Below are 16201 nucleotides of genomic sequence, written 5' to 3'. Positions count from 1 at the left end.
AGCACTCACCTTTCTCTGCTTTCTGAATGAAGGAATGATATGATCAGTGGCCTCAAGTTACTGTTGCCATGCCTCTCACCCCAGGATGTACTACTGTACAAAATAAATTCCTCCTTCTTCAAGTTGCTTTTATCACAGAAATGAGAAAAGTAACTAATACAATGGATTTACTCAATGTAAGTGCCTTGAAGAACAGATGCCATGCTAAGCTCTCCCTCCATACCTGGCTGCCATGTCATGCACAAAAGAAACTGCAGGCAGCCACCATTTGCATTATGGTCACTGTAATTCCTGGCCTTTTACCAATGCCTCAATAAGCCTTGGAAGCCTCTGTGGGGACCTTTCATCTCTTTTATGTGTTTTTGTCTATCTCAGTAATATGGAACTAGATTATTGTTCCCATGAGGTACTCTTACCTTTGCAGTTGCTTGATTTGTAGCAGTGACTTTCTGAGGGACTCTTCCAACTGAGAAATCTGAATATAAATACGATCCCATTATTAGATAGACTATGCCAAGCGGCAGTTCAGAGAACACTTTTGGTTTGTCTACAAATGTGACATTTCAGCAAGCTTAGCCCATCAGGATCTTTGTACAGAGCTGAGTCAGGTCAGAGCTCTAGAGACACCCAGCTCAGTCTCCACAAGGCAGTAGACCTGAACTAGCCAGCAGGAGCCCAAAGCATAAAGCTCTGCTAGGTACTCCTTAGAAATTCTTATGTCAAGTCTGAAACATGTCCTCCTCTACACAGATGATTTCAGAATGCAGTCTGTAACATGTCAAGATTTAGATCTGGTATTGTCACAAGGCACTGGGAAATGTCAAGGGGTAGATTTAAAATCTTCAAATTTATAGTGGTGTATGTAAAACCTCTCTTTTGCTAAGAGGTTTAATAAGGTAATACATATCAAATGAGTAACCAAGACTAGACTGGAAGAAGCCTCTCGGCTGGATTCTGGGCCGCTGTTAGGAAGTGATGTAGGAGTGCTAAGTGATAAAGCAGTGGATATCAGAGTGAGGACAGTGAACTGTGCACAGGACCTGAGGGCCCTGCCTGCCTGTCTCATCTGTGTACCACAGTCGTGGACTGGGAAATGCCTTCTAGACTTGCTAATAGGGTCTCAGAACTCTATGGATTTATAACTAGGATCCTCTCACTTCATTTATTATATAGCCTTTGGAGTTTTTTTTTTAAAAAGGACTTTTATGTAAAAAGCAAGAGGGATGAGAAGAGAAGCCTCTGTGCTGCTCTCATGTTCCTGAGGCCCTAGTATTGGTCAGTACAGATGAGGAAGTCCAGGTGGACAGAATAGTTAACTCTGTGTAGTCTGCCCAAAGCAGAGGGGCTCCTAGGCAGGTCAGGCAGACAGACTGATGGTCATAAGAAGTAACCACCTCCTCAACTGGAAATGCAAAGGAAAACAAACATCATAGGTGCTAGTGAACCCTATTCAGATCATGGACTCAAAGTTGGACATAGTGGCACATGCCTTTAATCTCAGCACTCAGAAGGCAGAGGTGGGTGGAGCCCCATGAGTTTGAGGCCAGTCTTGTCTACAGAGAAAGGGGGGGGACTTGAACTATAACAATATGACATTGAAATTACAAGATCAAACAATTAAAGAAGCAAGAGTTTGATTTCATTTACCTTTTCTTGATAGAAGGCCATCAGTCTCCTCCTGTGTTTTTCTTGAAATTCTGAAATCTAGTAAGACAACACATTTCAGCTGTTGAGGGCACAAAATCATGGCATATCTCTTGTGAAGCTGAAGGCTGGAAGAAACTTGAAGTGTGGGTTGTAGCATGTTCTGTTTTACATGTTCTCCCCCAACAGACCTGCATCTCTTCCCAAGGGGACAGTCACAGATTCCCTGGATTTGTTTGTGGTTAGCTGCCCCCAGGATAGAGCCGAATGGAAAGCAGTACTGGAACCTAGAATCTGGTCATGGTGATGGGCTAAGGCTTCTTAGAGAGACAGGCTTGCACTGTAGATGGCACAGAGAGGCTCTTATGATAATGGGAACAGGCAAGACTCCAAGCATTTGTGTCACTGGGTCTTCTGCCTGCCTGGACTCTTCCAGGTCTGCAATCTCAGGTTGTCTAGGAGTTGTGGTTTGTGCTCCAGGAGGGGTTGTGCTCTAGAGACTAGAGGGCTAGCAGTGGCCTCCCAAGCAAGACTGCATTCGTAAAACAAACAAACAAAAAAAGGACTGTGAAATCTGTGAATGGTGGCACACAATTGTACCCCAGCATCTGGAAGGATGAGGTAGGAGAATTATGAGCTTAAAACCAGCCTGGGCTGTATAAGAACTTCTATGCTAGTTTATAAATAATGATTTTCACCAGCTCCACATCAGACAGAAGTCTGATCTCCAAAATATACAAGAAATCAAGAGATTTGTCATCAAAAGAACAAATAATCCAATAAAAAATGGAGTACAGACCTAAACAGAGAACTCTCAACAGAGCAATTTAAAATGGCTGAAAGATATGTAAGGAAATATTCAACATCCTTAGTAATCAGAGAAATGCAAATCAAAACAATTCTGAGATTCTATCTTACACCTGTAAGAGTGACAAAGATCAAAAACACTGATGACAACTTATGATGGAGAGGTTGTGGGGAAAAGGGAACACTCCTACATTGCTGGTGGGAATGCAAGCTGGTACAACCCCTTTAGATGTCACTGTGGTGATTTCTCAGAAAATTAGGAATCAACCTTCCTCAAGACCCAGTAATACCACTTTTGGGTATATATCCAAAGGATGCTCAATTGTGCCACAAGGACATGTGCTCAACTATATTCATAGCAGCATTGTTTGTCAGAGCCAGAACCTGGAAACAACCTAAATGCCCCTCGATTGAAGAATGGATAAGGAAAATGTGGTACATTTACACAATGGAATAGTACACAGCAGAAAAAAATAATAACATCTTGAATTTTTCAGGAAAATGGATGGAGCTAGAAAACATGATTTTGAGTGAGGTAACCCAGACCCAGAAAGACAAAATTATCACATGTACTCACTCCTAAGTGGTTTTTAAACATAAAACAAAGAAAACCATCCCACAAACCACAATCCCAGAGAACTTAGATAACAATGAGGACTCTAAGAGAGACATACATGGATCTAATTGACATGGGAAATAGAAAAAGACAAGATCTCCTGGGATAAATTGGGAGAGGGCTGAAGGGGAGGGGAGATGCAAGGAGGGGAACAGAGAAAAATGTAGAGCTCAATAAAAATCAATTAAAAATTATTTTACTAAATAAAAAAGAAATATAGTTGGTATCTGTGGGGGTATAATGTCTAAATGAGGGTAGATCTAAACAAAGTTGAGCTCATATATCTCAATGTCACACAAAAGCATACACAACGACATAGATCAGACATAATGTCAGCACTGAAACCTTTATGTTGAACTATTTTACAAGTGAGATAATTAAAAAGAAAACAGAGAAGCAGAAGATATTTTCACACTCACCTCTGCAAGCGACTGTCCTCCAGAACACTTACATCACAGGGTCTCTGAGGTAATATGCTCTGGGCATCACCAAGTCAAGCCTCAAAGTCACAACTCACCTGAGAGGTTTCCTGTGAATACTTCTTACACAGACCATCTATGCTCAGAAAGAATGCCTGGATATTGGAGTTAGTCTAAAGAGAAAGCAAATGACTATGTAGAAACTTCTGGCTACTAGTTAAAAAAACTATATTTGAAGATCTACAATTAACTATACATACATAACACAAAGAAACAGCAATTAACCCCTGAGAAGATAACCACATGTCTAAGGAGCATGCAGGGCAGTGACACCCATTGGCAGCTACTGAGCACCCTGGACTACATGCCACTCTATATCCATTGAAAATGTGCTTCAAAATGAAGGCAAAAGTTTAGGGTGACTTTTTTTCAGACCCCCCCAAAACCCAAGAGGATTTGTCACCAACAGATCAATACTAAAAGCAAAAATAAAGGAATTCCGTGTGGGTAGGAAACAATCATTTACAGATCACAGAGAGCAAGAGAAGAGCAAGTGTGGTGAAATCCAGCCAAGTATTAGCTATGTGTGGAAGGGCTGTGCTGTTGGTTTAGCATGAAGTAAGAACCAATACTTCATTGAGAAGGGAAAGCATGGTAAAAAGATCAATGGACTGAAACCACCAGAGGTCCTTGCATAGCCAGGAAAATCTAAGTTAGTTGAATCTTTAAAAAAGATTTTATTTTTATTTTAGTGATGTGTGTGTCTGTGTGTAGGTTTGTTCACATGAGATCAACAGAGCCAAATATTAGCTTTCTGAAAATGCTGAAATTAGTTCATAGTACTTAATACACCTTTGGTAAAGTTACTCAAGAAGAAAGGACTCACAATAGTCACTAAAAATTAGAAAAAAAGCAGCAATGTGTGGAGGGAGGCACATGACTGCAATCCCAGCACTTGGGAGGCAGAGGCAGGCAGACCTCTTTAAATTTGAAGCTACCCTGGTCTACATAGGGTGTTCTAGGACAGTCAGGTCTACATAGAGAGACTCTGTCTCAAAAATCCAAAATAAATAAATAAGTAAAACAAAATAAAAGAACACCATTCCAGACCTTATATACCTGTTTTGAGGCACATAAAAGTGTAATTGATACTGAAAGCTTAAAATTCTAAGTAATCTCCATGGCTTCAGAATTTTAATTATACAAAAATTCATTGAGATGTATAGTTTGTGGCTGGGTTTGAGTGACTTTTTAATCTAGCCATGCAGTGTTCCTATTTTTGAGTTCATTGCAATAAACTTATACATACAAACATATGTACATAAACACATACATACATACATACACACACACATACATATCCAGGCTGGTCTTGAACTAGTGACATAGCCCAGCCTGACCCAGAACTCCTGTTTATGCCTCCTAAGTGTTGGAATTAAAGGCATGTGCTATCACTCCCTACTCCAAGAACTTTTATGAAATTATTAACTATGATTTCTCAAACTTGAATATGTAATACAGGAAAGGAAACTTTCAATTTCAACTTGTATATAAACATGGGTGCAGAAATCCCAAGTAAAATAATAGCAAATTCAATCTATCTACAAAAGTTGAAGTATGTCATTACAAGTTGACTCTATTTTTGGACTCTTACGTGAGTTTTTTTAATTTTAAAAGTAAATGAAGGGGTAAGAAAGCTGACTCAGTGGTTCCTAAAACCCAGGTTTGGCAGTTCACAATTATCTGTGTAGATGGAGTTTCTGCCCTGCCTGGTCCCACAGCCGTTCAGTCCCAACAAAACACACAGAGGTTTATATTAATTTTAGCTCAGGCTTATTATTAACTAGCTCTTACAACTTAAATTAACCCATAATTCTTACCTATATTTAGCCACGTGGCTTGGTACCTTTCCTCAGTGCAGCGTTCTCATCTTGCTTCCTCTGCAGCTAGGTGGTGTCTACAGACTGAGCCTTTCCTCTTCCCAGAATTCACCTAGTTTGGTCACCCCACCTATACTTCCTGCCTGGCTACTGGCCAATCAGCATTTTATTAAGCCAATACAAGTGACAAATCTTTACAGGGTACAATGTACCTGTAAAGGCATACATGTAACTCCAACTCCAGAGGATTCAATATCTTTGTGGGCACAGTACTCATGTGCACATACCACATACAGACACATAATTTTTTAAAAAGTAAATGTATTCTCCATCCCACAAACAAAATATGGTAAAACAGAATATTATAAAGAGTTACAGAAAAGTAATAAATATAGTTATCTTGATTATATACCTAATTCATGATTTTAAAAATACCTTTTGCAAACTAGTTCCCTCATGTTCCCATCTCCATCTGGCCCCTAGTCTACCCAGGAGATACATTCTATTTCACCTTCCCAGGGAGATTTATGCCTCCCCCCTTGGGCCCTCCTTATTATCTAGCTTTTCTGGGTCTGTGGATTGTAGCATGGTTATTCTTTACTTTACAGCTAATATCCACTTAAAAGTGAGTACATACCATGTTTGTCTTTCTGGGTCTGGGTTACCTCATTCAGGATGATGTTTTTTCTAGTTCCATCCATTTGCCTGCAAATTTCATAATATCATTTTCTAACAGCTGAATACTACTTCATTGTGTACATGTACCACATCTTCTTTACCCATTCTTTGGATGAGGGACATCTATGTTGTTTCCAGGTTCTGACTGTTACAAATAAAGCTGCTATGAACATAGTTGAGTGAGTGTCCTTGTGGTATGATTGAGCATCCTTTGGGTATATTTCCAAGAATGGTATTGCTGGGTCTTGAGGTAGCCTGATTCCCAATTTTCTGAAACTGCCATATTGATTTCCAAAGTGGTGGCAGAAGTTTGCATTCACACCATCAATGGAGGAGGTAACACAGCATTTTTACATACTAGTAATGAATGCATAGGAGAAGATGTTTTCAAAGCTGCTCTGGTAGCTCTTTAAAGCAATCAACACCTAAGGACAGGGCTACTACAGTTTGCAGGCCTCTAAGGAGAAGCGCTTGTAATTTTCTGAGACATGAGCAAGCTCTTGAATAAAACATACCCCACATTAATGGGTTAAATGAGCCATTACTGGGTAGATGTCAATTGTCCCTTAATAAGTGCAAAATAAAAATGCCCATGAGTGAAGGGGAGGGAGAAGAAGAGGTATTTTCATAATCAGATTATTTGAAGTAGGAAAACCTACCCCACATTTGGGCCACATCTTCTAATGGCAGCCTATATAAAAAAACACAGAAGAAGGAAAGTTTTCTTTCTGACTCCTGGAAGGTTCATTTATGCCATTGCTAAGGCATTTCTTCCCCAGTATTAGAACTAGGTTTTTCAGGATTCCTACATAGACTGATGATCAGCAGCTTCTCAGGAATCCTCCAAGACTAGAGCACCAGACTTGAACTGCTGAGACATCTAGCCTTACGGACAGAACCACCACCAGATTCTCAGCCTTTCCATTGTGAGACAGCCACTGTTGGGCTACTCTGGATTGCAGTTTTTACAGTGAATCATTCCTCCAGTGGAATACCCTGAATACCACTATTATTGTCCATGTCACTATATAGGTTCTTAGACAATATGTGGTCCTTTTTTTTTCAGGTCTGCAACCTATTAACTAGGAACATAAGGAACATTTTTGGGCCCTCATCATGGCCCAATATAATGGGACCTAGGTAAGATAGAGAAGGAATGCTTAATGGCCTGGAGATAAAAGGACATGGGTCTCAGGGGGCTCATTTTCTGTAGATCTTTTCTAGACCTTTGCTTTCTGAGGTACGTTTGCCTTTTTATCTCCATTCAGGGTTTTGTCTGCTTCAGGGTTCTGCAAGGTGAATGAGCACAAGGGAGTTTCCCTTACTCAGACTGGTCTTTATTGTCACAGACATGACTATATTACCTGGAGTCTATCTAAAAGCCAGAGATTTTCCAGTCTCATTACACATCTGTCTCCTTAAAGCTACCTATTTTTTTCTACCTCTGAAAGCCAGCTATACTTCACTTGAACCCATTCTTCCTTGTGGTCCTTCAGGAAAGCAAATTCCAAATAACACATCCTCTTCTTAGCTCTGAAGTCACCAGAGGTTTTCTTTCCAGAGGCCCAGTTGCCTCTCTGCATCTTACAGGCATCTGAATCTGACTATTACTGCATTGGTATTGTATTTCATGTGTGAACTAGTAGTGGCCCATTTTAATGGCAAACAAATCAACACATAAATATGTCTCCTGTAAGAATATCCAGGTGCACCTTTTGAATAGCCTGGAACTTTGCTGAGAAAATCTGTTTATATAACAGTATTGAAGCTCCAGACCAAACTAGAAACCACCAGAGGGCATTCCCTAAAATTTACTTCCTATACTGAAGCACAGGTACAGATGAGACATACTGAGTGCATCACAGAAACCTTCCTACTTTAGGTCATACATTTGTTGAGCATAGATACACATGTTCAACCAGGAGTAGAATTGCTGGGTTTCTGGAGTACGTCCAAAAAGAAATTCTGGTGGTTGAGTGAACAGTAGTCTGGAGTTAAGAGAACTAGGAAAGTGTGCAGAGGGGCATGTTATATAGAACAATAGAAATGATAGTTACAGAGACCTAACTTGAATACTGTGTAGGAGAGACCGTGGCCATCTGAGAAAATATTCCAGGCAGAAAGACTAGGCATGAGATGGAGTCATCCTGCTACAAAATTAGCACCAGGTTGGAATTGCTAACCTGGAGACCAGAAGGCTCCCAGAGGCCTGGCCACAGGAGCCCTTCCTTTGACTTTTTCCAAAACAGTGAGACTCATAAAGGTGGGATGTGCCTTATATACAAGTAGATCCACTGGCTACAAAAAGGAAAGCAGGAAAAATTAGCACCCATGGTAGGGCATAGCAGTGGGGAAGAATGACACGGGTTCCCAAGACACTGCTGAAGGAGGAACCTATGTGTTGATGGCTTAGGATGTAATGTTGGAGAAAGAGCAGAAGGAATGACCTCAATGTTTTTAGCAGCTTCACTGGTTCATCTGCGTGCTCTCTCATACACAGAACAAAGAAGATATACTTTTTACAAGCACCCAAATGCTGTGGGATAATGCTCTTATACTCTCATTGTAGGAAGGCTGCTTTGTTTTCCAGCTGCCGAAACTCCCAAAATAACCACACAGAAACTATTATTTAAATCACTGCTTAGCCAATTACTTAAGTGTATTGCTAGCTAGCTCTTACATCTAGAATTAACCCATCTCCATTATTTTATATTTTACCATGAGGCTTGTGGCCTACTGGAGAGGTTCCAGCATGTCTGTCTCTGGCAGCAGCTCCATGACTTCTCCCTGACTCTGCCTCCTTCCTCCCAGCATTCAGTTTAGTTTTCCCCACCTAGCTCTATTCTACCCTATCAGGCCAAGCCAGTTTTCTTTATTCATTAATCAATAGTATTCACAACATATAGAGGGGGGATTCCTATATCATGTCCTGTAAAGATTTGTCACTTGTATTGGTTTAATAAAATGCTGATTGGCTAGTAAACAGGCAGAAAGTAGAAGCGGCCGACCAGTCTAGGAGAATTCTGGGAAGAGGAAAGGTTCAGTTTGTGGTCAACCGCCAGATGTGGAGGAAGAAAGATGACAATGCTTCACTGAAAAAAGAATGTCTTTGGGACCAGTGGAAGAAAAACTTTCGTCTATACCCAAAGAACAGTCATAACTACCATATACTAAAATATGATACTACGGGATGGAGAGATGGCTCAGTGGTTTAGAGCACTGGCTGATCTTCCAGAGGACCCAGGTTCAATTCCTGGCTCATAACTAAAACTTCAATTCCAAGAGATTTGTCACTATCTTCTGGCCTCTGTGGGTACCAGGTACATATGTTTTACACAGACATAAATGCAAGCCAAACAACCATACGTATAAAATAATAAATAAAAAAACACTGTGAAAATCCCGGTTAACTAAAAAATATACTCTAAAGCCAAAATCTCTGGTCACATGCTATAAGATAACATTTAAGCATAGAGATGATGGTGGAACTAGAGTCTAACCATTTAGAAATTAAAGATGTTTCTCTTTCTTCTTTCAATTCTCTCTCCACCGTTCCTTCTTTTCTTACACTGTAGCCCAAGCTGATTGTGAACCCACAGCAGTCTTCCTGCCTCAGTCTTCTAAGTGGTAGGATTTTTGGCATATGTCACCATACCCAGTTGTGGAGGCAGAGGCAGGAAGATCTCTGTGAGCTCAAGGCCAGTCTGGTCTACACAGAGGGATTCTGTATAAAAAAAAAATAGAAAAGAAAAGGAAAGGAAAGAAAAGAAAAGAAAGAAAAAGACAAAAGAAAAGAAGAAGAGCAAATTATGGATTGTAGAGATATCTCAAGTGGTTAAAGTTCTTGCTATACAAGGATCTGGACTAGAGTAAAGATCCTTAGAACCCATGAAATGCCAGGTAACCATAGTAACACACCTTTAATTCCAGCACTTGGAAGGCGAAGATGGAGGATATACAGAGCAAGCTAGCTAGTCAAACTATCTGTATCGATGAGCTCTGGGTTCAACTCAAGAGACTGCTTCAATGAACAAGGTGTTAAGTGATTGATGAAGACTCCTAGTGTCAACCTTGAGCCTCCATATGCATGCATATATATAGACAAGCACCACCCCCATGCATACCAAACACTCACATTTATAAAAAAGAACACATTATAACTTATTCAAGAATCATGAAGATTTGATATGACTGACATTCAGGCAGATCCAATTTAGTACTATTTATAAAATACATTGGATTAACTTATTTTTTGGCATAAACTTTCACATGTTTCCAGGAAAGCAGTCCTCAAGACAACACAGACATATAGTACATGGAAGGAAATGGACAGTTTAACTATATATATTAATGTCCTAGTTAGGATACTTTTGCTGTGATGAAACACTTTGACCAAAAAGCAGTTTAGGCAGAATATGGTTTATTTTGCTCACACTTCCAGGTAATAGTCCATCACTGAGGGAAGTCAGGGCAGGAACTCAAACAGGCAGGAACCTGTAGGCAGGAGCTGATGCAAAGGCCATGCAGGGGTGCTGCTTACTGGCTTGGTTATCCTGCTTTCTTATACAACCCAGGACCATTAGCACAGGGGCTGTGCCCTACCGGTCAACTGTTAATTAAGAAAATGCCCTATAGGTCTGCCCACAGTCTTACATTATGAACAACGCTCTTAATTATTCATTATGACTTTTATGAAAAACTAAACTTGCCCCTTTAGGAAGCCAATGTCGTACTAAGGAAATCTAAGCCATTTTCTTTTCTCTTAAAAACATAGCACATCCCAATAAACTGTGATTAAGGCCAGCCTATGGCTAAGAAGAAAAACAAAATAACATTTTAAAACCAAATCCTGATTGGTACAGAGGCTCATGTCTGTAATGTTAGCACTTAGTAAACTAAGGCAGAGGATGTTGTGTTTAAGGATATCCCGGATGACACAGTGACAAACTCATGACAAATGCATTTTGCTTAGAAAAAATAAAAACAAAATTACAAACATCAATCAACCAAAACCAATCAACAATAAAACCAAACCACTGAACAGCAAAATCAAACCATATTATGCTTTATTACTCAGAAGTCTCATTAGTTAATCTAGCAAAACAAATAAAAATTATAGATATATAGTTACTAAAAATTTAAACTCAAGTTAAAAGGGAATACAATTATAATGAATATTCAAATTTTAGATATTTCAACTTACATGTTTTGAAAGTAAAACTGTATGACATGGAACTTGACAGATCAAGCATTCATCCTTTTTACCTATCAAAGAAAAACAAATGTTTAATTACATTATACTGAATGTGCTGCGAAATATGTGTGAACACAGACTTTGAGTTAGTATGCAGGATTATATAGTATTTAAATGTTTTTATGTTCCTATGTGATAAGGCTGTGGATTTAGTGGAACAATCTATACAATCATTTATTTTCCTGCTTTGTAAATGTGCTCCCCCGCCAACAGTGACCATAAGTGCTAACAATCCTTAAATTAGATTTTACAGTGGTATCCTTTTTCTCTTCCCACATCCAGTGTACTTGTGTGTGTAGCACCAGTCTTTTTAAAATTTTCTTTTTAGGGCTGGGCATAATGACACATACTTTATATCCCAGCACTCAGGAGGCAGAGGCAGAGGCAGAAAGAGCTCTGTGAGATGCTGATCTACACAGTGAACTCCAGGATAACTAAGCCTACATAGATATCTAGTCTCAAAACAACCAAATAAAAACGAAAACTCAACAAAAAACCCAAAACTTTTTGAGATTGGGTCTTGCTAAGGTGTCCAGACAGGCTTTGAACTTCCAATCTTCTTGTTTTTCCCTCTCACCTAGATACAAGGCAAGCACTACCACTTGGTTTAGAGATTTTAATTTAAAGTTTTTAGCAATTTAAAATGAAAATAACATCTTTAAACCTCTACAATATCTCTAAAGGTCGCCATTATATCACCACTGTGTTCCTGCTACCTAAGAGCCAGTCTCAGCTGAAGCACAAAAGGTTTATATACCTGTCTATCTATCAGTATGTAACTAATTCGTCTGCTCAGACTCTAGTTCTTTGCTGAGCACCTAGGAGGACCCCGTTCTTATTTCACTATCCTCTTCTCTATGAATCTGACCTCCATAGTACCCTATGTAAAATCGCAGAATTGTCACGGGATTTTTTACAATTAGACTCCCTATGTTGAGATACTTGTATATTCTCTCTCTCTCTCTCTCTCTCTCTCTCTCTCTCTCTCTCTCTCTCTCACACACACACACACACACACACACACACAGTAGGGGGTGTTGAGGATGAACAAATATAAGCATGTCAAGGTCAGAGGGCAACTTCCAAGAGTCAGTTATCTCCTACACTATGCTCTGAGGATTGAACTCAGTTAACCAAGCTTTACAGCAAGTATGGTTAACTGCTGATGTATTCTGCCAGCCCTTCCTCTCTTCTTATAAAGGTATTCAAGTCACTTTTCCCCTCAGCATCTATCCTCCACAGCATGTTTCTATTCTTTCTCTCTCTTACTCTGTTTTATTTTACTATCTCAAGTAAAGCTGCACAGTAAACTATTACAGAACAGACTCACAGGCATTGTGCTGGGGAAGAGAGATTGAGAGAGGGCAGAAAGAAAATCTCTTGCAGGTCACTGCCAAAGTGGCTGATATTTAATATATATTGTTTATAGGTCAACTAAAAGTAAATACTACACTAAAACGCTGTGAGAGGAACTGAATGAGCAATCAGCAAAAAGAAATGAGACAATAAATGTATGAGGAGAAAATTTTGGCCATTCAGAAAAGATACACAAGTGAAGAGGGCACATCAAAGGGAGAATCTAGATGGGCATTGCCTCTCTAGAGAACAATTTGGCCTACTTTAAAGTGCACATCCACCTTTTAGCAGTTCTACCCCTAGGTGGAAAATTGTTTTTATAGCCAAATTGCATAAAACATAAATGTATTTCAGTAGGCAATAAAATAACTGAGGATATTTACACACTTAAAAATAAAACAGACTAATTTGTGTGTGTGTGTATGTGTGTTATGTTTTGTTGTCGTTGTTTGCTTTTTTTTTGAGACATGGTTTCTCTGTGTAGCTCTGGCTATCCTAGAACTCTCTGTAAATCATTCTGACCTAGAACTCAGGGCTCCACTTGTCTCTGCCTTCCGAGTGCTGAGATTATAGGCTTGCACCATCACTACTTGGCTGAAAGAGACTAATTTAAGCAGTGAAGGCAATCTGTGCCCTAGTAAAGAATAAAAGCAGTTTACTAAATAATATCTCTATCTATCTATCTATCTATCTATCTATCTATCTATCTATCTATCTATCTATCTATCTATCTATCATCTATCTATATCATTGTTTTTAAAATCCAAAATACCCTAGCCAACAAACTAGTTCAGCTTGTGTGAAAACACTTGCTACAAAGTGTAATCCACATGGTGGCAAGCTTGAAACAACTTGTACAGATAGTCCTTTGACATCCACCCCACAGTGTGAGTGTAAAATTTCCAGCAAGGGCTGGAGAGATGACTCATCAGTTAATAACACTAGTCGCTCTTCTAGAGGACCTGAGTTCAATTCTCAGCATCCACATGGTGACTCACAATCTTCTGTAACTCCGGTCCCAGAAAGAGTCAATGACCTTGCCGGCACCAGGCACAAGCAAGGTGCACAGACATATACAAGCAGGCAAAACACCCATATATGTAAAAATAAGTAAAAATTTTTAAAAACTTGTATTACCTGAAAAAGTCTGGGAGGGTATACACCAGATTTTAACAACAGTGTATGAACATGATCACTAGAACTAGCTAGGTTAAGGCTGTCTAGAACCCCCTATCCTTTTCCTCCAGCTTTTTTTTTTTTTGTGTGTGTGTGTGTGTCCTCAGGGTTGTTATAATTTGGACATGCAGTACCTGTGGTTCTTGGAAGAAAAACTTCAGGGTACTGACCTATGTTGGCTTCATGATTCAAGAGTCAGAAGTTCCTTGATGTGTTCCTACCAAGACTAAAAACACACCAGTGTTGGGGCCTTGTAATTTGCAATATCACGAAGGCACATATCCTTAGGTTACATGCTAAATTGTTTTAACTTTATTTCAAATCACTGGTGACTTCTACCAGTAGATATTTTCAAACACTGATTCTTTGACTTCAGGAGAAAATCTAGGACATCAACACCTCTACTTCCTTCTTTACCCAAAATCTTTCTTCTGTTTCTATTTACCACCTATAAAACATACTTCCCAAGGTGGTAGTATTTTCCAATTGCCGAATCCTTTGGCACCAACTTCCATGTTACTGAATCACAATTAACATTCCTGACTTTTGAATTCCAGATATCCAACCAGGACTACCTCCTGTCTTCTCCCTAGACAGCTCCCACAACATAGGGTCTAAGGCAGCAGTTCTCAACTTGTGGGTTGTGACCCCAAACAGGGGTCACCTAAGGCCATCAGAAAACATATTTACATTGATTCATAACAGTAGCAAAATTACAGTTATGAAGTAGCAATGAACATAATTTTATATATGGTTGGGGGGTCACCATAACTTCAACTGTATTAAAGTATTGAGTCTAAGGTGAGCTTACCAGCTTGGCCCTCCATCCTGCTGTCCAGCATCCAGCAAGAGTTCAGTTCCTTGCTTCCCTGAATTAAGTCTGTTCAATATACTGAGCATTTCCCAAACCCATCATTTCTCCTGATCCCAGAGCAACATCCTGTTCACACTGTTTCTCACAAGCCCCACTACACATCTGAATTTCTCTCATTACTGACTACTTTTCACATCAGGCTTCCTCTTAGAGCATAAACCAGAAACATAGGAGTTCTACCCTTGGTTGCATACATGTACGTACAAATACATGAGCCAGAGTTTTCACAGTAGCATCATCTGTCAGTTATCTGGAAACCACTCAGGTTAGTTCAACTAAATGAATAATTTGGAGTGTGATCACACAGCAGAATTCCATGACTGTGGCACCTACGTGTACAATGCTGACACAAAATACTGTGTGTAACCTCCTAGACAAGGTAAGACTGGGAAAAAACCGAAGTTTCCAAGAATCCTCCGAGGGCTGGTGGTGTACCTGTTCCTTTACTTGAGAAGTTAAACATATCGGTCACCCACTGCTTCTGCACCCTCCCCTGCCCACCTCCGTCACCGCAGTTTACTTCAACAACAAAAACATTCACATCTAATCAACTGACTGCTTCCTACTAGATGCCTAGGTAAGCAGCAGCTGGTTTTCTGCAGTTCTCGCTCGGGATCCCAGTGGAGGTTCGGTGGTCCTGGAGCTGCACAGGCCCCTGCCCCGCCCCGTGAGAGGAAACCCAGCGACTCTGGCCTGTTTCAGCGGACCTTTGCGGAGGCAAGAGTCGCAGTACACGTGCCCGCAGCTGGTCAGGCTGAAGGACGACTTCCCATGCGGCGGCTGGAAACAGAGATTACAGAACACCCAGCTGGCCATGACCGGAGAACCACGTGAGGCCCACACGACACCCACGACGAGGTACGGACGCAGTTCACAGCGCCCTGGCGCAGACTAGAAAGGCAGCTTTGCGCCTGCGCTCATTCCAGCGCATGCGTACTAGGACGTGGCTTCCCGTCCAAACCCACACCGAGCCAACCGTGGAGCAGACGCAGGCTTCCTGAGGTAGCCAGTACCCAGAGCACCGAAGTAAAGAAAAGCCGCATGCTTGGTGGAGGAAGCCTGGCGGGGCAGGGACATTGGTTTCTGGTATACCATGAGGAAGTAGGTAAAACTGGATGTCTAGAGAGACTGGGTGGATCAGGCCGTAGGGAGATCTAGGCCCAGGGACATCTTTACATCCTATAATGGAGAGGAGGGAAAACGTGGAAAACCAAAGAGAACCTTAGTGCCCTAGCAGGGCTGGAGGAAAGGACTACCAGGAGGTTGGGGGATGGAGTTACAAATCAGGCTAGCAGGGCCGGAAGTATCGAGGGAGCAATGGTTGGGAGAGATTGCACTGGGCCATCAGAAAGAAGTGTATCAGCGCAGGACAGAGATCCCTGCTTGCCATCAACATCTCTACAAGAAAGGGATTAATTTAGGGAAGATCATTTTATCTTTGAAATAATAGATGGTGGAATGGGCTAATTTCTGTTAATATTAAAATTATTTCAAAAT

General features: G+C 40.5%; 1 protein-coding gene across 2 annotated transcripts in view; it reads right to left on the bottom strand.

Moving 5' to 3' along the window:
• The window catches only part of Rnf212 (ring finger protein 212), a 36966-nt gene extending 21386 nt beyond the window's left edge, over window positions 1–15580 (bottom strand). For both annotated transcript variants that reach the window (XM_048447011.2, XM_048447012.2), the window contains exons 1-5: window positions 15412–15580; window positions 11248–11309; window positions 3585–3659; window positions 1648–1704; window positions 417–475 (exon numbers count right to left, since the gene is read on the bottom strand). In XM_048447011.2, coding sequence (XP_048302968.1) covers window positions 417–475; window positions 1648–1704; window positions 3585–3659; window positions 11248–11309; window positions 15412–15520 — 362 coding nt within the window. In that variant the 5' untranslated portion in view covers window positions 15521–15580. The remainder of the gene's footprint in view (window positions 1–416; window positions 476–1647; window positions 1705–3584; window positions 3660–11247; window positions 11310–15411) is intronic.
• Window positions 15581–16201: the final 621 nt, after the last annotated feature.

The sequence above is a fragment of the Myodes glareolus genome, chromosome 8, assembly GCF_982192425.1.
Source record: "Myodes glareolus chromosome 8, mMyoGla1.1, whole genome shotgun sequence".
In the NCBI taxonomy this organism is placed as follows: Eukaryota; Metazoa; Chordata; class Mammalia; order Rodentia; family Cricetidae; genus Myodes; species Myodes glareolus.
The sequence above is the reverse complement of the archived record's forward strand: the minus strand, read 5'-3'. Positions and strand labels throughout refer to the sequence as shown.